Raw genomic sequence first — 23,813 nt, 5'->3', positions numbered from 1 at the left:
CAATTCTCCTGCCTCACTCGGCCTCCCGAGTAGCTGGGACTATAGGTGCATGCCACCACACCCAGCTAATTTTTGTATTTTTGGTAGAGAAAGGGTTTCGCCATGTTGGCTAGGCTGGTCTCGAACTCCTGGCCTCAAGTGATGTGTCCACCACGGCCCCCCAAAGTGCTGGAATTACAGACATGAGCCACCATTCCTGGCCTCTGAAAAGTATTTTTAAAGGTGCTTTTGCAAAAATACTACTTGGAAACAAAGTACACTAATTTTGATGTGTTATTTATCACATTAAAAATAATAATAACCTTAAAAGAATCCTTTCTGACAATGGTAAGAATATTCTGAGATTTTTTTTTTTTTTTTTTTTTTTTTTTTTTAACAGATAGGGTCTCTTTATGTTGCCCAGGCTGGTCTTGAATTCCTGGCCTCAAGCAAGCTTCCTGCCTCAGCCTCCCAAGTGCTGGGATTATAGCCGTTAGCCACTGCACCAGGCCAGATTTTCATTCTCTTAAAGCCCATGAGAGTGCGTATTTTGAGGGGGCTAATCCAACTTTTAATGTTCCAAATACATCATTTAAAAATAAAGGTGCTCTTCTAAGAGGCGGGACAAGGCATTCACATAATCCAGAAGCCATTTTAAAACGGTGTTCCTTCTGCTAAATGTCATCTATCAGTGTCTAATTAGGTTTTGATATATTTTTGCCTTAAATATAAAAGGCTGATGCTAAAGTTCATCAGCATCACAGCATAATAAGGTAATTATTTCCAAGATGTGAATTACTTGTGAGATTCATTTTCTAAATCTGTTATTCAGCCTAAAAATAGAAAAATGAAAACTGAGAATGAAATATTTTTTGTATAATCAATTCTAATGACTGCTTTACACCGACGAAAAAGAAAACAGTAATTATATACACTTTGTACAATAAATAAAATGTAAAAAAATATTTCAATACATAAATAGAAGCTTTACACATCCAAAATACAGTACATATATATGAAATATCTCTCTAAAATTCAATGAAATACTACAAACTACTATAATTTTCATTACAAATTATATGTATTTCAATATAGAAATATTTTTCTTTAACATTTTAAATTTCAGAGATAACTTGCATGGTAATATTGTGGAGAATAATTTTATATACCAAGCTTTTTAGTAATTAATTGTAATTAATAATTCAATGGAAGGGCATGATTGTGAAGAATCATGAAGAAAAATCTCTTAATTATGCCAAAAGTACCATTTTTAGGAATATAAAGATACAGTGTTCCATTTCTGTATAGATGGTAATGCTGAAAATAAAAGAGAAGGTATTAGATTTTTTCAGTATCTGTCTTGAGCACAACTCTGTAGAATGGTGTGGGCCAAACTGAGGGATTTCTATAAAGTCAAATTACTAGATTACCATCCCATCTCATTACTTACAAAAATTACTTTAGAAGCAGTCTTCTAAGGCAAAATGTATTTTAATATGTCTCAAAAAGTTAATAAAAAACTGCTTCTCAACGTTTCAAAGCCTGTATGATAAATAAACCTCCACTTTATGTACTTTAAAACATGGTCTTTATATATAAACTAGACAAACTAATAACTTAGGGGTAATGGAGAGACAACTGAAGACATTTATTCCTCTATTCAAATAAAGGTGAGGAAAAGTTATGATGATGCCTAAGAATACTTTACTAGGTAAGTGTCGAAAAGGGCAGGAGTTCAATATTTAATACCATTCTGGTGTTTGCCTATTTTATAATATTTGGCCCACTGTATTAGTTATTCAAGGAGAACATTAGGTAACTTTAAAATGACTTGAGAAAGTTTATTCTTTCTGAAAGTGTATATGTAGTGTTTTGACATACATGTATTTACATATTTATAAAATTATGTTGTGGATTTCTGAAGTTCTTGAGAGTAATTTCTTATTCTCAAATGTATGTAATCTTTCCAGTAAAGAATACACATTGAGTTAAAATCTGTTATAACTGTACTTACTTTCAGAAAGAATATTTGTTCTGCAGCTTGTAAGGAAATTTGTTTACAAATATAAATTAATCTGCATTAACATCTTTTTTCCATATATCCCATGGCATATAGTCACTTAACAGAGTATTTGTATTCCAAATTTTATCCTTTAAATAAAGCCTGCAATTTGGGAGTGTAAATGTATAGTCTGATTAAAATGTTAAAACATACTAAATATGTAGAGTATATAACAATTTAATTGCTACTGATCCACTGATATTTATTTTCTGTTTCTTCTTTTTGGACTCTTTGTTCTTCTCGGTGATTAACTGCAGCCCAAAATGTTATTTTTTTGAGTACTTGTTGCAGAAGTTTAGGAGGTAATAAAGATATCTGACTTTCTAACATGATAGAATTTTTACCAATGCAGTCAAGGCATGACCTGTAAATAAAACGTAACAGAATTATTAGTCTTGAACCTGAGGTTATAATGTAAAATATTTATAGTTAAGAATTCTTTCTTTTTTAACATTGTAGTATTGGATTTTCACAGGTCTTTTTTTAATTTTTAATTTTTATCAGTACATAGTGAGTACATATATTTATGTGGTACATGAGATGTTTTGATACAGACATGCAATGCATAATAATCATTTGATGGAAAATGGGGTATCCATCCCCTCAAACATTTATCCTTTGTTATAGTTAAGTATTCTTAAAATTTAAAATCATCATAAAAATTTTACATGGCATTGCATTCATTTGTTTTGTTTGGAACATGATAGGATTTTTTCTCCCCAGAGCACCATAATAATCATATATTTTTATAGCATAGAGACTAAATCTGACCAAAATCCAATGGAAACAGAATATACCGCTTACCTTGCATAATGTTCTTTAAGTAAAAATGATTCAGACTTAATTTCAAACCAGATGAGTCTATAGCAGCTCCTGTTTATGTTATCCTTTCAGTCAGCCCAATAACCACATACCCTTCTCTCAGAACTGTCCTTTGCTTCTGTCACCTCAAGATGAAACATCTATTTTTATATCTGCTCCATGTTTCTTCCATAAACAACTGCACAGGGGTTACACACTTGACTTGTTTGACCCAGAGAGAGCAGGGTGAAAGACAGGAATGGAGCAATACAGGAAGTGCCAAGAGACCACTTGGGTTTCTACTCTTCTGGGGGCCTGGGTGTTCATTTATTTTCCCCTTTGATTCCATTAGACTAGAGGGCAGTATCCTTCCAAGTACAATGTCCTTTTTAATCTTATGCTATTTTGAAGAGGGTTTTGTACTTTAAAACCACAAGAAACTTAAGAACTATCAAAAAAGCATCTGTTTCAATTAATAAACTTTAATTCAAAAAAATGTGTTAAAAATTTTTTTTAACAGATTCATTTGATTCTGCTGTGGGTAACTTTAGTTGTCATTTTTACAAGCACTTAAACTCTAGAGATTTAGATGTTCTTCTATACTCTTATGAAGCTTTTTCCCTCCACTCTGGAACAACTCTAAACAAGAAGTGAGTTAAAATGTCCTGGGAGGTTGAAGTACAGATACAGGGTTCTGTGGGAATCAGAGGAGAAGAATAACTAAGACAACCTTAGCAAGCCAGGGGAAATTCTCCAGATGGGAGGTCCAAGCTGAGACCTTGAGGTCCTCAACAAATTAAAGAAACAAAGGTATCCCAGCTAGAAGAACCACATTTGCAAAGCCCTAGAGATGAGAAATAAGATTACAGAAACTGCACTTCCATTGTCTAAATACAGCTGGAGGGCAGAGTGTGAGAGTGAGGCATGGCCAGAAGTGAGACAGATAAATGGAGGCCCTGAGGACCATGCGAAGGAATCTACAGTTTGTCTCTGGCAGTGGGAGCCAAGCAGGAATCATCACAACATGTGATACGTCAGCTTTCCATAGTAATATATAAGAATATTTCATGACTAATTTTTTTTTTCCTGAGATGGAGTCTTTCTCTGTTACACAGGCTGGAGTGCAGTGGCCTGATCTCAGCTTACTGCAACCTCCCACTCCTGGATTCAAGAGATTCTCCTGCCTCAGCCTCCTGAGTAGCTGTTATTACAGGTGCGTGCCACAATACGCCTGGCTAATTTTTGTATTTTTAATAGAGATGGGGTTTCGCCATGTTGGCCAGGCTGGTCTTGAACTCTTACCTCAGGTGATCCGCCCACCTTGGCCTCCCAAAGTGTTGGGATTACAGGCCTCACTGCGCCCAGCCTCATGCCTGATTTTTATAATAGCCCCAAATTCCCAAATTGCAGATATCCTAAATATGTATTAATAGACTAGTTAATAAACTGTATTTTTTTTTTTTTTTTTTGAGATGGAGTCTCACTCTGTTGCGCAGGCTGGAGTGTAGTAATGTGATCTCGGCTTACCGCAGCCTCCGCCTCCCAGGTTCAAGCAATTCTCCCACCTCATCCTCCCGAGTAGCTGGGACTACGGGCGCATGCCACCATGCCCAGCTAATTTTTTTGTATTTTTAGTCGAGACATGGTTTCACCACCTTGGCCAGGCTAGTCTTGAACTCCGAACTCCTGCCCTTGGGTGAGCCACCTGCCTTGACCTCCGAAAGTGCTGGGATTACAGGTTTGAGCCATTGCATCTAGCCAATAAATCGTATTTCCATGAGATAGAACATATATAGCCATTACTAAAGTATAGATTTATTACACTGAATGATTATTTACATGAAAGATATTACAAAACAGCCCGCATAATTTGATCCTTTATACACACTCACATATACATATTATGTGTACTGCTCTTGCTGTGGTTTCCAATGACCTCTTAGCATGATTAAGTTCACTCTAATCATTTAATAAAATCATTAAAATCATGTATATATAGTTATATATTGATCATTATATAAATGATTTATATATAAAATCTCTCTCTGCTGGGCGGGGTGGCTCACGCCTGTAATCCCAGCACTTTGGGAGGCGAGGCGGGCGGATCATGAGGTCAGGAGTTCGAGACCAGGCTGGCCAATATGGTGAAACCCCGTCTCTACTAAAAATACAAAAATTAGCCAGGTATGATGGTGCATGCCTGTAATCCCAGCTACTCGGGAGGCTGAGGCAGAAGAATTGCTTGAACCCGGGAGGCAGAGGTTGCAGTGAGCCAAGATTGCACCACTGCACTCCAGTCTTGGTGACAGAGTGAGACTCTGTCTCAAAAGAAAAAAAAAAAGAAAAAAAAATTTCTCTCAGGATATATATACATATATATGTGTACATGTACAATTTTTATAATTTTACTAATACATGTATATATATATATCCCCTACGATGGTTCATAGGTGATTTTTTTACTATATACTTTTCATATCGTATGAATCTTCTTGGTAAATACATCTTTTTACAATCAGAATAATATAGCTATTTCTTTTAATTTCTTATAATATTCTTTTATATCCAAAGGTATGATGAACATGATCCCACAAATCTACTAGACGATATAAGCCACTTTCTATCATTTCTACACTTTTTCATCTTCCGCATCATTGCTTATCTCTCCTCCCAAACCTGGGTTTTGTGCTTTTTGGAACACCAGCTGTATGTTCTATAAACACCCCTGCTTCCTCTGACTTTCTGAAATCTAAGAAAATTGTTGTGTGTGCAGCTTTCTTGAGAAAATAGTACATATTTTCCCTCATCTCCATTTTCACAGTCAAGGATCCAGTGTCTGTAGTCTCACTTCTCACCACTGCTTCCAGGTTATATCATTTCACTTGCAGGTGTTGCCGTCTACTAACCTCTGGCTCATTTTCCCCCAGTCACTGAGGACTTTGGCCCTGGCTCACCACAGTCCCTTTCCTTGACTGATTTTAGCATCTGTGTGGAGAACCCTTTTCATTCTTTATGACCTTGCTCAGGACAGTTCCACCTGTGAAATCTTAAACTCCCATCCTCCTCTTGGACCAGAAACCTCTTATCCTTTTAATTCTTACACTCCCTTACTCCTTGGACTCTTCTCGGTTCTCCAAATAATAAGACCCTTCCAGTTTTAACTTTCTTTTGTATCCAGCCTAGTTCACCTGCACTTCATTCTCTTGTCAGCAATTTTAATCCCCTTCACCGTTTCTGTTACCCATTGCAGCCAAACTGCAATGATGGATAAATTCAGCCAGTCATCTCCTTTCTGCACCTGCGACCCAACTGTTTAGTGCTACTGGGGAAAGCCATGTTTCTCAGCTATGGTGCCACTACATATTGATGATATTCTACCTCAGCTGCATGCTACTTTGTTATATATCCCACAGACAGACGTCAGCATCTTCCTGCAGTCACCTAGGCAGCTACTTCAAATCTTCACCATTCATCTTAAGTTCTTATCCTCACCTCTCTTTTCTCTTATCAGATGACCTCACTATCAACTAGAACTTCTCAATGTCCCGCCCCAACCAAAAAAGTTTTCTATCTATATATCCATACTTCCTTCTTTCTCCACCATTTTAAAGAAAAGAATCCTTTCTCCAGTCAAGGACTAATTTAAAAATCTGTTTGATAAAATAACCTACTCAAGACACTGCTCTACCCGCTTTTCCTGCATTTTCTTGTGTTTCTAACAACCTACTCTCCATTGGCTTCTCCTGCCCAACCAGCATATAAACAAACATACTCATCCTCCCTTGGTCTTAGTGCTCTTCCTCAGAAGTCACCCTTCACTAACAGAGAAATGGTGGAGAAGGGGACTAAAATTGCTGGCAAGAGAAAGAAGTGTAGGTGAACTAGGCTGGATATGAAAGAAAGTTAAGGCCTGGTGCAGTGGCTCACGCCTGTAATCCCAGCACTTTGGGAGGCCAAGGCAGGCGGATCACGAGGTCAGGAGATCGAGACCATCCTGGCTAACATGGTGAAAGCCCGTCTCTACTAAAAATACAAAAAATTAGCCAGGCGTGGTGGCGGGCGCCTGTGGTCCCAGCTACTCGGGAGGCTGAGGCAGGAGAATGGCGTGAACCCGGGAGGCAGAGCTTGCAGTGAGCCGAGATCAAGCCACTGCACTCCAGCCTGGGCAACAGAGCGAGACTCCATCTCAAAAAAAAAAAAGAAAAAAAAAAGAAAGAAAGAAAGTTAAAACTGGAAGGGTGGAAGGGTCTTATTATTTGGAGAACCGAGACGAGTCCAAGGAGTAAGGGAGTGTAAGAATTAAAAGGATAAGAGGTTTCTGGTCCAAGGGGAGGATGGGAGTTTAAGATTTCACAGGTGGAACTGTGCTGAGCAAGGTCATAAAGAATGAAAAGAGTTCTCCACACAAATGCAAAAATCAGTCAAGGAAAGGGACTGTGGTGAGCCAAGGCCAAAGTCTTCAGTGACTGGGGGAAAATGAGCCAGAGGTTAGTAGATGGCAACACCTGCATGTGAAATGATATAACCTGGAAGCAGTGGTGAGAAGTGAGACTACAGACACTGGATCCTTAACTGTGAAAATGGAGATGAGGGAAAATATGTACTATCCACAGTGCTTTTCAATCCAAATGTTCTAAGATCTCTTTACAGTAGTCTTTCCTTGTTCAGATCTCCCTTCTCTTGGTTTTTGTGCCACCATTATCTCTTGGCTAGCCTTCAACTTCTCTGGTCACTCTCTTGCTGCCTCCTTTTCTTCTCCCTACCCCTCAAATGTAGTAAGGTCCTAATGCTGAGTTGTTGGCTTCCTCCTTACTCCTAAAACTCCTCCTGGCCAGAGCTAATCCACACTTACTAATTCTCCAATGATTCTGAAATTTTATGTCTGGCCCAGACCTCTTTCCATATATTTAAGCATTTAATGGATAGTTCCACTAGAGTTCCCATAAACACTTGGCACGTCCAAAACCAAACTCATCATTTCTACCCTTATGCCATCTTCAGACTGCCTTTCTCCATATTCCTCCTATCATTAATTCTTCCCACTCCTTTTCCTTGGCATCTGTTTAACTACCAAGTCCATTCTCCTTCCTAAATATCTCCACCTCTCTTCCTTCTCCAGCCCCATTGATACTTTCCAGATCAGACATTCACTCTGTACCTAACCACTGTAATAGTCTCTTTACCAATTTTCTTTACCCAGTCACATATCCCTTCAATTTTTCGTCCCCTCTGTTGCCAGAGGAATTGTCTAACTTGTAATATGATCATCTTATTCTCTTGCTCCAAATTTTTCAATGGCTCTTGATCTCTTTTACAGCAGATACTGTAAAAGAGAGATAAAGTTCTAGACGCCATATGATTTCTGATTTCTTGTCCAACATCATTTCTTGCAACTCTCTGCCTCATACTACATTCCAGGAATGCTCAAGAATTCAGTATCCAGAACACACTATGCTTTTATATATATCTTTACACTAACACCCTTGCACTGTTTGTTCATGGCAAATTCTTAGCTCAAATCCTTCTTCTGCAAACACTTCCCTAACCTTTGCCATCTTAATCATAGACAGACAAAAGGCCTTCTTCTCCAGTATTCTCATAAACTTTGTATATGTTTCTCTTAGCAATTTCCTTTTTCTATTGTAGAAAAAGTCTGAAGCTTGAAAGTCTACCTTCTATATTATTAGCAATGTTAGGGAAAGGCCATGCCTTCTTATTTCATGGCACAGTGCCTTCCCAAGCAGGCACTCAAGTGTTTCTTGATCCCTGCATATGAGGAACTTGCAATCCAAAGTGCAGGCCACACCCTGGACTAATTAAATCACCATCTGTGGGGGCAGAACACAGGTATTAATTTTTTTGAAGTCCCTCATGAGAGTTTAGTTTGAGAACTACTGTGTTAAGAGAAGAGGTAGTTAAGAAAGATGTCAGAAAGGTCCAGTTTGAGCTAGTCTAATGGTTTTCAGGTGGTTCATGTTATAGAACATCTAAATGTTACAGTATACTCCTTGAAATATAACATGTCCCCTCTCTTTATCTCTCTCTTTCTCATATGTCTTCACTTATGTTATTCCCTCTGCATAAAATTCCCACACTTGTTCACTGGGAAACTTCTACACCTCTCATATCTTTCCTCCCAACTCTCACAGGTAGAAATAGGGGCTTCTTCCATATTCCTTCCACTAAACTTTATATAGACTCCTTTTAGAGCAAGAATGTATGAGCTAAGACACTATAAGTCATATCACCAACTTAATACTAGCTTTGGGGTTAAAAAATAAATTATTCTATATTAAATGTCTGTGTATGTGTGTATATACAGTCAGCCCCCTGTATCTGTAAGTTCCTCCTCTGTGGATTCAACCAACTGCAGATTGAAAATGTAGTTAGGCGTATGACAGTTGCATCTGTACTGAACATGTACAGACACTTTTTCTTGTAATTATTCCCTAAACAATACAGTGTAACAATTATTTTCATAGTATTTAAATTCTATTAGGAATTATGAGTAATGTAGCGATTATTTAAAGTATATAGTAGGATGGGCATAGGTTTATATGCAAATACTATATCACCCTATATAAGAGACTTGAGCATCCATGAATTTTGGTATCCAAGTGGGGGTTTTCCTGGAACCGATCCCCACAAATACCAAGGAATGACTGTATATAACATATATATGATATATATTATTAGGCACATTCTAATTTCCAAAAAGTTAAAATGTGAAAAATGTCAGGCTTAGAATTAAGGAAATATAGTATGTTTAATATTACCATATAAACTAAAGGCAATTTTACAAACAAAACAGTGACTGTACTGTATGTGTACATACACACACACACACACATATATACAAAATATATATACACACACATAGGTATATATGTGTATGTTATATATATTTATTTATTTATTTATTTATTTTTTTTTGAGATAGGCTTTCAGTCTATTTCCAGGCTGGAGTACAGGAAACATGATCATAGCTCAACGCAGCCTCAAACTCCTGGGCTCAAGCCATCCTCCCACTTCAGCCTCCCTAGTAGCCACAGTAGCCAGGACTACACACGTGAGCTACCATGCCAGCTCCTTTTTTTTTTTTTGTAGAGTCGTGGGTTTCACGATGCTACCCACACTGGTCTTGAACTCCTGACCTCAAGTGATCCTCCTGCTTTGTCCTCTCAGAGCACTCCATTACAGGTGTGAGCCATCACGCCATGCATGTATATTTTAATTTTTAAAACTCACACTGGTGTATAGTTCACCATTATAAATTTGATTATACTCTTAGGAAGACGTGAACATATTCTTGAATTCATGTCATAAACAACCTGAAAAATATTTCAATGCTTCCCAAAAATGAGAAAGAAATTATCATATATTCATAGCAAATATATAGCAAATATTAAATTTGCTTACCTGAGTAGTGAATAAGGCTGTGTTTGAAAGATCAATAAATCATTACAGTGACCCTAATCAACATAAAAAAGGCATTATTAAGTTTTTGATAAAAATAACAATGAGTTAATAATTGAATATTTCTTAATTTTATAAATGTAAAATATATTGTATAAGACAGCAAATAAATCTTTCTAGCTGTTGACACACACACACACACACATAAATTCATGCACACACATAAACATACACATACATACATATACCTGCCACCTACAGACTTTGAGTTTGTGGTTTCCAATTTTCAGTGACCAAATTTTAACCCAACCAATAGCCTACATAATTGCAAATTTGAAAATAAGAAATACATTCTTCACTGAGAAGTGAGTTAAAAAATAACAGTAGTGGTTTCCTTTTCTTTTTTTTTTTTGAGATGGAGTCCCGCTCTGTTGCCCAGACTGGAGTGCAGTGGTGCAATCTCCACTCACTACGACCTCCAACTCCCAGGTTCAAGTGATTCTCTTGCCTCAGCCTCCTGAGTAGCTGGGATTACAGGCACACACCACCATGCCCCGCTAATTTTTTTTGTATTTTTAGTAGAGACAAGGTTTCGCCATGTTGGCCAGGCTGGTTTCGAACTCCTGACCTCAGGTGATCCACCCGCCTCCGCCTCCCAAAGTGTGATTACAGGCATGAGCCACCACACCCAGCCCAGTAGTGGTTTTCAAACTTTTTTTTTTTTTTTGGAAACGGTCTGGCTCTCTTGCCCAGGCTGGAGTGCAGTGGCGCAATCCGAGCTCACTGCAACCTCTGCCTTCCTGGCTCAAGCCATCCTCCAACCTCAGCCCCGCAAGTAGCTGGGACCACAGGAACAGGCTACTATGTCCAGCTGTTGTAGAGACAGGGTTTCACCATGTTGCCCTGGCTGGTCTCAAACTCCTGAGCTCAAGCAATCTGCCGGCCTCAGCCTTCCAAAGTGCTGGGATTACAGGTGTGAGCCACCATGCCTGACACTTTTTTTGTTTTTAAGCTGAACTTTTTCTTTCAAATAACTCATATGTAAAAATTTCCCCTTTACCTTGTCCTCCTTTTCCAGGTGGTCTCAAGATTCCCTGGAAATTTTTTTTTTTTTTTTAGGACGGAGTCTCGCTCTGTTGCTCTGTTGCCCAGGCTACAGTACGGTGGTGCGATCTCAGCTCACTGCAACCTCTGCCTCCCGGGTTCAAGTGATTCTCTTGCCTCAGCCTCCTGAGTAGCTGGGATTACAGGTGCACACCACCACACCCTAGCTAATTTGTGTAATTTTTAGTAGAGATGGGGTTTTGCCACGTTGGCCGGGCTAGTCTCGAACTCCTGACCTCAGGGTGATCCGCCCACCTCAGCTTCCCAAAGTGCTGGGATTACAGGCATGAGCCACCATGCCCAGCCCTCTCTGGGAATTCTTAATTTGAAAGTCAAGATCTGGAAGATTATTTGAATAATGAGTCTCTCGTCTAAAAGTTAATGTGGTAGAAAAGTCACAGAAAATGTATCTAATCCTTTCAAATAGGTCTTTAGAATTTCATAATTTATGATCATGCTTTTAATCACAATTCCTATTTTCATGATAAACTTTGTATCCTAAATGAAGATTTCTAGTGCCAAGAAAGAGAAGACAAACCACAAAATTTGCTTTTTTAATAAATGCAAAGTTGTAGTTTTAATCTTTTAATGAAGCACTGAATTATCAGCCAAAGAAAGCTCTAAAACTTTCAATATACAAAACATTTAAGTTAGGGGCTTCATAACTACAAAATGAAGCAAATTCCCTGGAGAGAAGCCATCCTATTTTGGAGTTTGCCACTCCATAGGAGCAGCTCTGGAGATAACTGCGCCTCAAGAGATGAAAGGGAGCTAGTGCCCTCTGGGTTAGGCTCTGGCTCACCATACCCCATCCCTGATGGCTCAGAATCCTCTATTTTTGAGTGTCCTACACAAAACCAGATCAATCATTCCTGAACTCCTGTCCCATTGAGTATAGTGTATAAATATGGCCGCCCTGCTCTGAATTTCCCAGGGTGCTAGGAGTGAAACAACCATACTCTCCAAATGCTACTCATTTATACCTCTGACCTTAGTTTTATCAAATTTTAAAATTGAAATGCTTTAAACTTAAATGTAAAACAGCTGAGTAAAGCAGTGGTAAAAGATATATAGTAAAAAAGACAATAGACCAGGCACAGTGCTGATGCCTGTAATCCCTGCACTTCGGGAGGCTGAGGTGAATGGATTACTTGAGGTCAGGAGTTCAAGACCAGCCTGGCCAACATGGTGAAACCTCATCTCTACTAAAAATACAAAAAATTAGCCGGGCTTGGTGGCACATGCCTGTAATCCCAGCTACTTGGGAGGCTGAGGCAGGAGAATCACTTGAACCCAGGAGGTGGAGGTTGCAGCGAACTGAGATCATGCCACTGCACTCCAGCCTGGGTAACAGCAAAACCCTGTCTCAAAAAAAAAAAAAAAAAAAAAAAAAAGAAGAATATTCTTGGAATATTTCAACAAAGTAGTTTCCTCTTGAAGGGGCAAGCTAGTAGGTAAGATTCAGAAGGAATCATCAGGTGCCTTCAATAGTACTGATGATGTTCTAACTCTAAAATTATCTAACAAAATTCATAGGTATTTATTATACTTAGCATCTACATTATTAATATTCTTTTTATGTATCAAATATTAGATACAAATATATATTTCTTTGAGACAGGGTCTCGCTCTGTCACCCAGACTGGAGTGCAATGGCATGATCTTGGTTTGCTGCAACCTCCACTTCCTGGGTTCAAGCGATTCGCGTGCCTCAGCCTCCGGAGTAGCTGGGACTACAGGCATGCACCTCCGCACCTGGGTCATTTTTGTATTTTTAATAGAGATGGGTTTTTGCTGTGTTGGCCAGGCTGGTCTCGAACTCCTGGCTTCAAGTGATTTGCCTGCCTTGGCCTCCCAAAGTGCTGGGATTTAGAGGCGTGGGCAACTACACCTAGCCTACATACAAATATTTTAATTCAATAATATTAGAGAAACCCATGTAAGAGAAAAGAGAAAGAGGAGTCATCCTTTAAAAGGTCTTCTTAATAATTTTGCTAATCAAACTAAGAGACCTATTTTGATTTGTAAATCCAAAATATCCAGAAAGCCTTCATAAAAGCCAGTCATCCTTGCTGGGCGCGGTGGCTCACGCCCGTAATCCCAGCACTTTGGGAGGCCGAGGTGGGCGGATCACGAGGTCAGGAGATCAAGACCATCCTGGCTAACACGGTGAAACCCCGTCTCTCTACTAAAAATACAAAAAATTAGCCAGGCGTGGTGGCAGGCGCCTGTAGTCCCAGCTGCTAGGGAGGCTGAGGCAGGAGAATGGTGTGAACCTGGGAGGCGGAGCTTGCAGTGAGCCAAGATTACACCACTGCACTCCAGCCTGGGCGACAGAGCAAGACTCCGTCTCAAAAAAAAAAAAAAAAAAAAAAGCCAGTCATCCTGAAGATTAATTAAACCACAGAGTAACGTTTCATGCCCTTCATATTTTGCAATGTTAGAATATCAACATTCTTGCTGAATAGCCATTTAGTGCGAATAACACAATTACTCAGAGGAAATATTTAGATATAAGATTTTCTTACTGTATCCAAGGCAAGTAAGTCATCTTTGCTCCCACCAAATACCATTATTTCATTTTCTTTTCCCAAACAGGCTGTGTGCCATAACCTGTGATTGAAAATTATAAACAGAGTGAAATACTGTCATGGGAGAAACTGTACATTATATATAAATCAATTCTAAATTTCATACTCTAAAATGTAATCTATTTAAAAGAGACATGATTGAACTTGAATCTTTGGAATATCCTAAAAAGAGTTATAAAGATTCCTCTACAGTTCATTAAATCACACCATTAAAGAGATGACTCTCTCTCTGTTTTTTGTTTTTGTTTTTGTTTTTTAAAGAGATGAGGCTAATTGTGAACTCCTGGGATCAGGTAATCCTCCTGCCTCGGTCTCCTGAAGTGCTGGGATTATAGGCATGAGCCACCACACGCAGCCAGAGATGACTCTTAATAACTCTACTATATCCTTCAATATTTTTATAACCTTTTTCTCTCATACGTATTATCCCTGCAGTGAAATAAATTAAAAAGGAACTGATCACCTTATTGCTGAAACAGGCATTTTCCCCAGTTTTCTTATTACTATCTGCCATGTTACTGTTCTTATAATTTTTGCCTCTTTTTTTTCCTACTCTATGTTCCCTATCACCCAACAAATCCAATTTGGCACTCCTTCACATTTCCATTGTCACACTACTCATCACTCTGAGTACAGAACACCATAATATGTTCCTAGTTTTTCAGTCTCTCATCTCCCCCAGCTACATATGGCTAATAGCAAATATTTTTCAAATATTGTCTTTAACCATGGAAATTTCCTGATGACAAAGTATCTGCGCTACCAATGGCTGTTTTTCCTAGCCTAATATTTGTGATCAACCACTGTTTCTTTTTCCCACAAATCTTAATTCTTGGCTTTTCCCAAATGAGCCCTCTACTTAGCTAAATTCATTTTCTTGCTTCCCCTATGAGAAAAGCTTATTATCTATCTCTAGGCTTTTGTTCACTCTGTTTCTTATGCTTAGAATAATAAGCCATTCTTACTCGGTCTTAAAAACAGGCTCCAAACACCCAGGAAGTATTCCAAATACCCACCCAAAACTGGTTCTGTTACCATCTCTATTCAGCACCCTTTAATGTTTATGTGCTCATTTTATACTTGCCTCACTTACATGTGAAGAAGAACTGCTCTGCATGCTACTTTAGCTGTTTGACTAGCTTACTAAGATTATGAGGTCCTTGAGGTAAGAAATTGTCACAGTGGTGTGCTGGAACTGGCTTACTGGCTAGCAGAAGCTGATTGCACATATCTGCATCCAACTCCAAGTGCAGTGACATCACGTTGGAAGCTTGAAATCGGCCATGGTAGGAGTATTTACACCTTGGAAATCAGCAAATGCTACAAATCAGGGCATCTTCCCACTCTGGAAAGTGGTTGTTGGCCATTACCAGCACACCATGGGAACCTGGGGAATCTAATTTTATGGCTTCTTAAAAATGCCTCATGGGCCGGGCGCGGTGGCTCACGCCTGTAATCCCAGCACTTTGGGAGGCCGAGGCGGGCGGATCACGAGGTCAGGAGATTGAAACCATCCTGGCTAACACGATGAAACCCCGTCTCTACTAAAAATAGAAAAAATTAGCCCGGCGTGGTGGCGGGCGCCTGTAGTCCCAGCTACTCGGGAGGCTGAGGCAGGAGAGTGGCGTGAACCCCAGGGGGCGGAGCCTGCAGTGAGCCGAGATCGCGCCACTGCACTCCAGCCTGGGCGACAGCGAGACTCCGTCTCAAAAAAAAAAAAAAAAAAAAAAGCCTCACGTGGTGTTCTGTACCCAATAGCTGCTCAAAAACTTGTGATTAACAAAAGCAAATATGAGGCCGGGCACGGTGGCTCAAGCCTGTAATCCCAGCACTTTGGGAGGCTGAGGTGGGCAGATCACAGGGTCAGGAGTTCAAGACCAGCCTGGCCAACATGGTGAAACTCCATCTCTACTAAAAATAAAAAAAAATTAGCCGAGCGTGTTGGCACGTGCCTGTAATCCCAGCTACTTAGAAGGCTGAGGCAGGAGAACTGCTTGAACCCAGGAGGTGGAGGTTGCAGTGAGCTGACATCACACCACTGCACCCCAGCCTGGGCAACAGAGCGACACTCTGACTCAAAAAAAAAAAACAAACAACCAAACAAAAGAGAACATGAAAAAAAAACATAATATATTCAGTCATTAGTTATACAAATTATTTCATAAAGGAGTAGAGTATCTAATATTCTTTTGGAAGTGGTCTGATAGTTAACGTGTATTTCCAATATCACATTATTGACAAATAATAATTTTCGCCTGTAGTCCCAGCTACTCAGGAGGCTGAGGCAGGAGGATCACTTGAACCTGGGAGGCGGAGGTTGCAGTGAGCCGAGATCATGCCACTGCACTCCAGCCTGATGACAGAGCGAGACTCCATCTCAAAAAACAAAAACAAAAACAAAATACTAATTTTATGGTTTAACAAAGTTGAATATTTCCAGAGTAAGAGAACTCTCAAAAAAATTTCCCAATTTTAGAGGGTAAATTAGGGATTTTTACATAGTCATTGCTTTGACTTTTAGAGTACTTTGATTCCTTGTTGTTTTTTTTTTTGTTTTGTTTTTTTGAGACAGGATCTGGCTCTGTCACCCAGGCTGGAGTGCAGTGGCACAATCTCTGGTTCCTCCATCCCGTCTCCTGGGCTCAAGTGACCCTCCCACCTCAGCCTCCTGAGTAGCTGGAACTACAGGCACACGCCACCACACCCAGCTAATTTTTTTTTTTTTTTTTTCAGAGATGGGGTTTCACTGTATTATACAGGCTGGTCTTGAACTCCTGGGCTCAAGCAATCCTCTCACCTTGGCCTCCCAAAGTGCTGGGATTACAGGTGTCAGCCACCACACCTGGCCTTGATTACTTTTCTTAATATACCAACTGTTGAAGCAACAGATACCTAAAACAATTATAAATCATCACTTATTTTATTACCACACAACTTATTTTATTTTTTCTACTTCCCAGGAACTGGGACACATAACTAATTTTTAGTACATTAATCCCTTTTACTTAAATTTCACAAGCGCAAACAGTGGAATTATGCACAATTCATTAAACCAAATACTTTCCTCAAACAATCATGTACACATTCAATGACAAATGCACTTGTGGCCCAAAACGGAACTAAGTCATTAGAGATGTTGTTTGGGAAATACTCTGCCCAATTCTCCAACTCTTATCTTAGAAGATACATTGACATAAATCTTCAACAAGAACCCAGATTACGTGGTGGGGTTGAGGATGGGGACTGGAAGAGGGTTAGGTAAAGGACAGAGAATACAAAAAATGCCCTCATACATGGGAAGGAGTAGATTAATTTCCTGGAGAGAAGGCTATGTGTAACCTTGGCGATACTCATGAGATCCAACAGTACTTGGGGCTCTATACACTAATATTTTCTCTAATATCTTTTTCAGACACATAAAAAAGGGTCCTTGCTGATAGCCAACTATATAGGCTATCAGATCTGGCTACATATATGGCTTTTCAGCTATAGGTTTATCTAAGGTGAGACCCAGAGAATAGGAGTGCTACACTGTAGAACAGTCGTTCTCAACCAGGGGCAATTTGTCCCCTAAAGAGGCATTTCACAATATATGGAGATATTTTTAGTTGTCACAACTTTGGGAGAGAAAAGGTAGTACAACTGGCATCTACTGGGTAAAGGACAGGGATGCTGCTAAACATACTACAATGCACAGGACACCCTCATGACAAAGAATTATGTGGTCCAAAATGTCAGTAATGCCAGGGTTGAGAAACCTAGCTGTAGAGTTCTAAGAGGAGAATTGGGCAGCTTACATTTCAAATTGCAACTTGAAAAATTTGTACAAAATGCTTATAGATCTTAGCTAAATTGTCACTTTTATAAAAATTAGTATATATATAGACACATATATATGTTCTCCTTACACTCAACTGTATCCCACCTGTTCTTCTCCTCACCTCATACCTGTAGATCTGCCTCTGTCTTATCTGCCTTAGGGAAACTCTGGCCATTTCATCATCGAAGAACACTGGAAAGCCTTTCCTGCCTTGATTTTGGTGACATCTAGCTTGCAACCTGATGTTTTTTCTACAGACTGATAGTTTATGTCCTTTCACAGCTGCTCTAAACTTATCACCTAAACATTCTAATAAAGCATATTATTTACATGACACATCAGCTGAATTAAAAGAAATCTCTTTACATAGCTCTAGTTCTAACTAATAGTATATTATAGATAATAGTTGTGTTGCTCTAATTACTCATTAAGGGTTGAAATATAAAATAGGAGCAATTTTAAAATTAAACATTTTTACTAATACTTTGGTCTATAATTAATGCATTCATACAATCAAACAACTGGAATAAACTAAGAGATTATCTAGTCCAACTCTCTTATTTCACAGATGAAAAAATCGATGCTCAGTTTCTTTCTTTCTTTTTTTGAGACAGGGTCTGGCTCTGCTGCCCAGGCTGGAGTGCAGTCGCACAATCTCAGCTCACTGCAGCCTCAACCTCCCGGGATCAAGTGATCCTCCCACCTCAGCCTCCTGAGTAGCTGGGACTACAGGTGTGCACCACCACACCCGGCCATTAAAAAAAAAACAAAACTGTAGCGATGGGGTCTCACTATGTTGCCCAGGCTGCTCTCAAACTCCTGGACTCAAGTGATCCTCCTGCCTCGGCCTCCCAAAGTGCTGGGATTAATAGGCGTGAGCCACCACGCCTGGCCAACGCTCAGTTTCCTTAAATGACTTTTCAAAGCCAAAAAAGTAGGTAGTAGCTGAGCAAGGACTAGAACTCTGGGCTCCCATGTCTTAGGACAAAACTCTTTACATTAAAAAAAAAAAAATTTCAAAAGAGCCAGAATTGTTAAAGTAATACATTCCAATGAATTTGTATACATGAAGACATAAGAATCACAAATGCAATTATGAATTCTAAATGTACTGTGAATATTAATATAGATACATATACCAAAATAAATATATTTTCAGGCCTTTTTCTCAAGTAAGCTGTCATTTATTAAATAACAAAATATATATCATTAAATTGATTTCACACTAGCATAATCTGTATTTTTAAAATTCTAAAATACATAGCATAAAAAAAGAATTACCAATTATAATGATCATAATGTGCTGAATCTGAATTTCCTATGGAGATATTATTATACTATTCAATAAAATTAGAAAAAAATTAGAATTATAGTACAAATGTGGTTTTCTTTGTAGTCTAATAATAGTATATAATTTCTAAAATTTTTAATCCTATAATATACCATAAATAAATAACATATTTTCTTTTTCAAAAAATTCCCATCAATGAATACATCATGCAGTTAATAAAGATTAATAATAACCTGCCATCCACTGGATCAACATGGAAGCGAATTTCCTGATTAACTTGCTTTAAACCTCTTCCAAAAACAAATAACTACTATTAAAGCCAACCCCATTTTTGTCTGCTTATTAAAAAATTAACATTAAAAACATTAATCTCATATGATGCTTTTAATTATCTTAATCTTCACGGTTATCACACAAGATTATGCATTTACCTAAAACAATAACATTTTCAAATATGCAAGTATGGGTGAAAACTGGATAGATCATTTCTAAAATCAGATATAATTAAAATAATAATTAAATTATTTAGGTAACATCAAGCTCATTTGAAAGATATCCTTCTCAATGGCTTATGGTTTCAATGGCAAACACTATAAATTCAGTACTATATTTTAATACTTTAAAAATTCTTAACTATTTTACTATTTGTCAATTTCTAGACTTACCTAGGTCTTGTTTTAGGTAAATGTGTAAGTTGTTTCCAACAATTTGTTGTGACATTATGAATCCAACCATCACCTGCAATATCATGACAGTTCAGAAATTAAGATTAGGTCTTTGGGATACAATTTTAATTTTCCCCCAAATTTATCATGCTACATTTAAATGACTGTCTTTTCTGAGTGCACCTATTTTATCACACAAATTTTCAAACATTTACAAAAATAGAGTGACCATGACAATGAACTTCCATATATCGCAGATTCAACAACTATCAAGACTTTGCTACGTGTGCTCCACTTATCTTTTTGTTATTATTGCTTAATTTTTCTAAATGAAATCCTAGATCTCCTATCATTTTCTCCATACATACTTCAGTATGCATTACTGAAAATAAAAGGACATTTTTTACATAACCACAATGCCATTATCACAGTCAACCAAACTAAAAAAAATGTCTTGGGATCATCTAATATCCATATGACCAAATCTTAGACTGAAACAGAATCTTTAAGGGAGGAAATTGACTAGCTTATGAGTTAGGACATTTAATTTCCCATAGGTCAATGACCAAAAACAGAAAATAGGAACTAGAAACACTAGAGATCATGAAGATATGATATTAAACAGCCCCTAGTGAAATGTACAGATGTTAGTTTTTGGTTAGATTCCAAATAACTTTTAATTAAAAATCTCACAAATTGGAGAAGTATAATAACATGCAAGAATAACTAACATCTCCTATTAGGAACTGTTGTTTCTCCAACTAACCTCTGGAATTTGTTTGGTGGCCAGCTGACTGCCAGACACACAGCTGATGCTCAATAAACTTTTGTTAAAAAATAGTTGTTTCCAGACCCTAATATATAATTATATAAATGTTTTAATAGTGTATAATGTTTCTTAATGAAAACATCTCTAGCCAGAGAAAACTTCTGGGTTAAGAAAATAGAAAACGGCCGGGTGCGGTGGCTGACGCCTGTAGTCCCAGCACTTTGGGAGGCTGAGGCGGGTGGATCATGAGGCCAGGAATTCGAGACCAGCCTGGCCAACATGGTGAAACCCCACCTCTACATACAAAAATTAGCTGAGCATGGTGGTGGGCACCTGTAATCCCAGCTACTCAGGAGCCTGAGGAAGGAGAATCGCTTGAACCCGGGAGGTGGAGGTTGCAGTGAGCCGAGATTGCACCATCGCACTCTAGCCTGGGCCACAGAGCAAGACTCCATCTCAAAAAAAAAAGAAAAAAAAAAAAAGAAAAGAGAATAGAAAACATAAAACATCTAACATGCCAAATTAAGAAGTCAATATTCGTGGTCATCTGTCTATCCTGATGCCACAGTTCTACTGCTGAAAGAAAAACTGCATTCCAAAACCCATAGCCACTGGGACCCGCAATGACAGGAGTTTAAAAAACCTAGCTAAACACTTTCCTCTGCAGCTCTGGAACAAAAAGAGAAGCAACTGGGCTTCCCACTTTGTATTTCCAGGGCCTTCTAAGAAAGGCTGCTCTTCTAACCCCCTAGCCTGCAGTACAGCAAAAGCGAACAGTGCAAGCATCCTACTCTACAGTACAAGCATTTGTATCAAAAATCAGCAGACACAGAATCACAGAATATAGTAGTAGAAAGGGGCTTTATTTCATCTAGCTTCAATCACCCTTCCTCTTCTCTTTCCCTAGAAAACAGGGGAACGTGGAGAGCCAAGGGTACAAAAGCAAGGAGGTCATAATTCATGCAAGAAAATAGTTGAGGATAAAGGCAAACCAGAAAAACAGGAAAAAAGGAAGATTTACTTCACTGTAAGTATGAAATACAATTAAGAAAAAAGAATGAGATAATAATTACAGGCTAAACCTTAATCAACTTACTTAATGGGATATTATCTGCACTTAGTCCACCACATAGGAAAAGTTTATCATCAGCTATAGGTGTTAAAGTATGCCATGACCGATGTTTTGGGCTTTCTCCATTAATAGTAATCCTGTGGCAAGGAGGAAAAAACAGTCTAGGTACTATATTAATCAAAAGAAAAGGTTTTTAATCATCTTAGATCTTAAAAAAAAATCTGCCCTCACTGCTCCAAAAAACTTTTACTAGTCCCACCTACGTGAATATTTGAAAAATATTATTAAATTCTTAGATGAATTTAAAAAATCTTTCCATTTAATGACCATTCCACCTGGCTACACAGTGAAAATAAAAGTCAATTATCAGCCGGACGCGGTGGTTCATGCCTGTAATTCCAACACTTTGGGAGGTCGAGGCGCGTGGACTGCCTGAGCTCAGGAGTTCGAGACCAGACTGGGCAGCACGGTGAAATCCCGTCTCTACTAAAATACAAAAAATTAGCTGAGCCTGGTGGCATGCGCCTGTAGTCCCAGCTGCTCGGGAGGCTGAGGCAGAAGAATTGCTTGAACCCGGGAGGTGGAGGTTGCAGTGAGCCAAGATTGCACCACTGCACTCCAGCCTGGGTGACAGAGCGAGACTGCTTCTCCAAGAAAAAAAAAAAAAAGTCAATTCTCCATTAATGCACAATGCATACTCAGCATCATTCTTATTGGCTAATCAGCTGCTTCCTTAGTTTTTCAACACAATTTTTTTCATGTCTGTAACTTTTTACTGTTGTTTCATGGTTAATTTTGTGTTTTTAGCTGATTTCCCCAAGGATATTACGGGTTTTTATATTGCTGTTTTTACTTTTGATCTACTTCTAGAATTTCCCAAAACATTATCTTCCTCTGAAAATGCTGGCTATTCTAACTTCAAAAGAAAAGCATGAAAGCCATTCCAGATCCAGGGTAAACCTCTAAGGATTTCTCAAAAAAATAAAACCAAAACAATGCCAGGCACAGTGGCTCACTTCTGTAATCCCAGCACTTTGGGAGGCCAAGGCAGGAGGACTGCTCAAGCCCAGGAGTTGGACAGACCATCCTGGGCAAAATAGAGACACTGTCTCTTAAAACAAAAGAAAACAGAACAACAAGAATAATCATAATAATAAAAGGGACATTTAAAAGAGATGGGGCATGAAAAATAAAAACATAAGCATAAATTATAGCTGGGCCTGGTAGCATGTGCCTGTAATCCCAGCTACTAGCGAGGCTGAGGCAGGAGAATCACTTGAACCTGGGAGGTGGAGGTTGCAGTGAGCCGAGGTCGCGCCATTGCATTCCTGCTGGGGCAACAAGAGCGAAACTCCGTCTCCAAAAAAAATAAATAAATAAAATAAAATTAAAAAGCATAAGTTAGAAGCAAAAGAATTTAATTTAGGAGGTGAGAAGATACCATTCTTCCACAGTCTGGAATGTTCCAGAATAACACAGGCCATTTTTGGAAGATACAATTTGTTTTTTACAAAACAGAAATATTTTTACTGTTTGTGTTGATTATAAGAAATTTTTTTTTTTTGTGGGGGGTGGTGTTTTGCTCGTTTCCCAAGCTGGAGTGCAATGGCGTGATCTCAGCTCACTGCAACCTCCGCCTCCCAGGTACAGGCAATTCTCCTGTCTCAGCCTCCCAAGTAGCTCGATTTACAAGCATGCGCCAATACACCCGGCTAACTGTTTTGTATTTAGTAGAGACAGGGTTTCGCCATGTTAGTCAGGCTGGTTAAGAACTCCTGACCTCAGGTGATCCACCGGCCTCGGCCTCCCAAAGTCCTGGGATTACAGGCGTGTACCACTGCACCCGCCTGGTTTTATTTTTATTATTATTTTTTGAGACAGAGTTTCACTCTTATTGCCCAGGCTGGAGTGCAGTGGCACGATCTTGGCTCACTGCAACCTCCGCCTCCCGGGTTCAAGCGATTCTCCTGCCTCAGCCTCCCGAGTAGTTGGGATTATAGGCGTCCACCACCACTCCTTGCTTTTTTTGTATTTTTAGTAGAGCCGGGGTTTCACCATGTTGGCCAGGCTGGTCAAACTCCTGACCTCAGGTGATCCACCCGCCTCGGCTTCCCAAAGTGCTGGGATTACAGGTGTGAGCCACCACACCCGGCCTAGGTTGAACATCTTTTAAAAATAATTTTTACCTATTATTTCTTCTGTGAGTTGTTCATGCATGTTCTTTGTCCACTTTTCTATTGGAT

General features: G+C 38.9%; 1 protein-coding gene across 1 annotated transcript in view; it reads right to left on the bottom strand.

Moving 5' to 3' along the window:
• Nucleotides 1–845: 845 nt before the first annotated feature.
• Nucleotides 846–23,813, bottom strand: part of KLHDC1 (kelch domain containing 1) — a 62,665-nt gene continuing 39,697 nt past the window's right edge. Inside the window, exons 9-13 of the mRNA XM_024231720.3 lie at nt 21,595–21,707; nt 19,730–19,802; nt 13,891–13,975; nt 10,262–10,314; nt 846–2,405 (exon numbers count right to left, since the gene is read on the bottom strand). Coding sequence (XP_024087488.2) covers nt 2,219–2,405; nt 10,262–10,314; nt 13,891–13,975; nt 19,730–19,802; nt 21,595–21,707 — 511 coding nt within the window. The 3' untranslated portion in view covers nt 846–2,218. The remainder of the gene's footprint in view (nt 2,406–10,261; nt 10,315–13,890; nt 13,976–19,729; nt 19,803–21,594; nt 21,708–23,813) is intronic.

The sequence above is a fragment of the Pongo abelii genome, chromosome 15 (assembly GCF_028885655.2).
Source record: "Pongo abelii isolate AG06213 chromosome 15, NHGRI_mPonAbe1-v2.0_pri, whole genome shotgun sequence".
NCBI lineage: Eukaryota > Metazoa > Chordata > Mammalia > Primates > Hominidae > Pongo > Pongo abelii.
The sequence above is the reverse complement of the archived record's forward strand: the minus strand, read 5'-3'. Positions and strand labels throughout refer to the sequence as shown.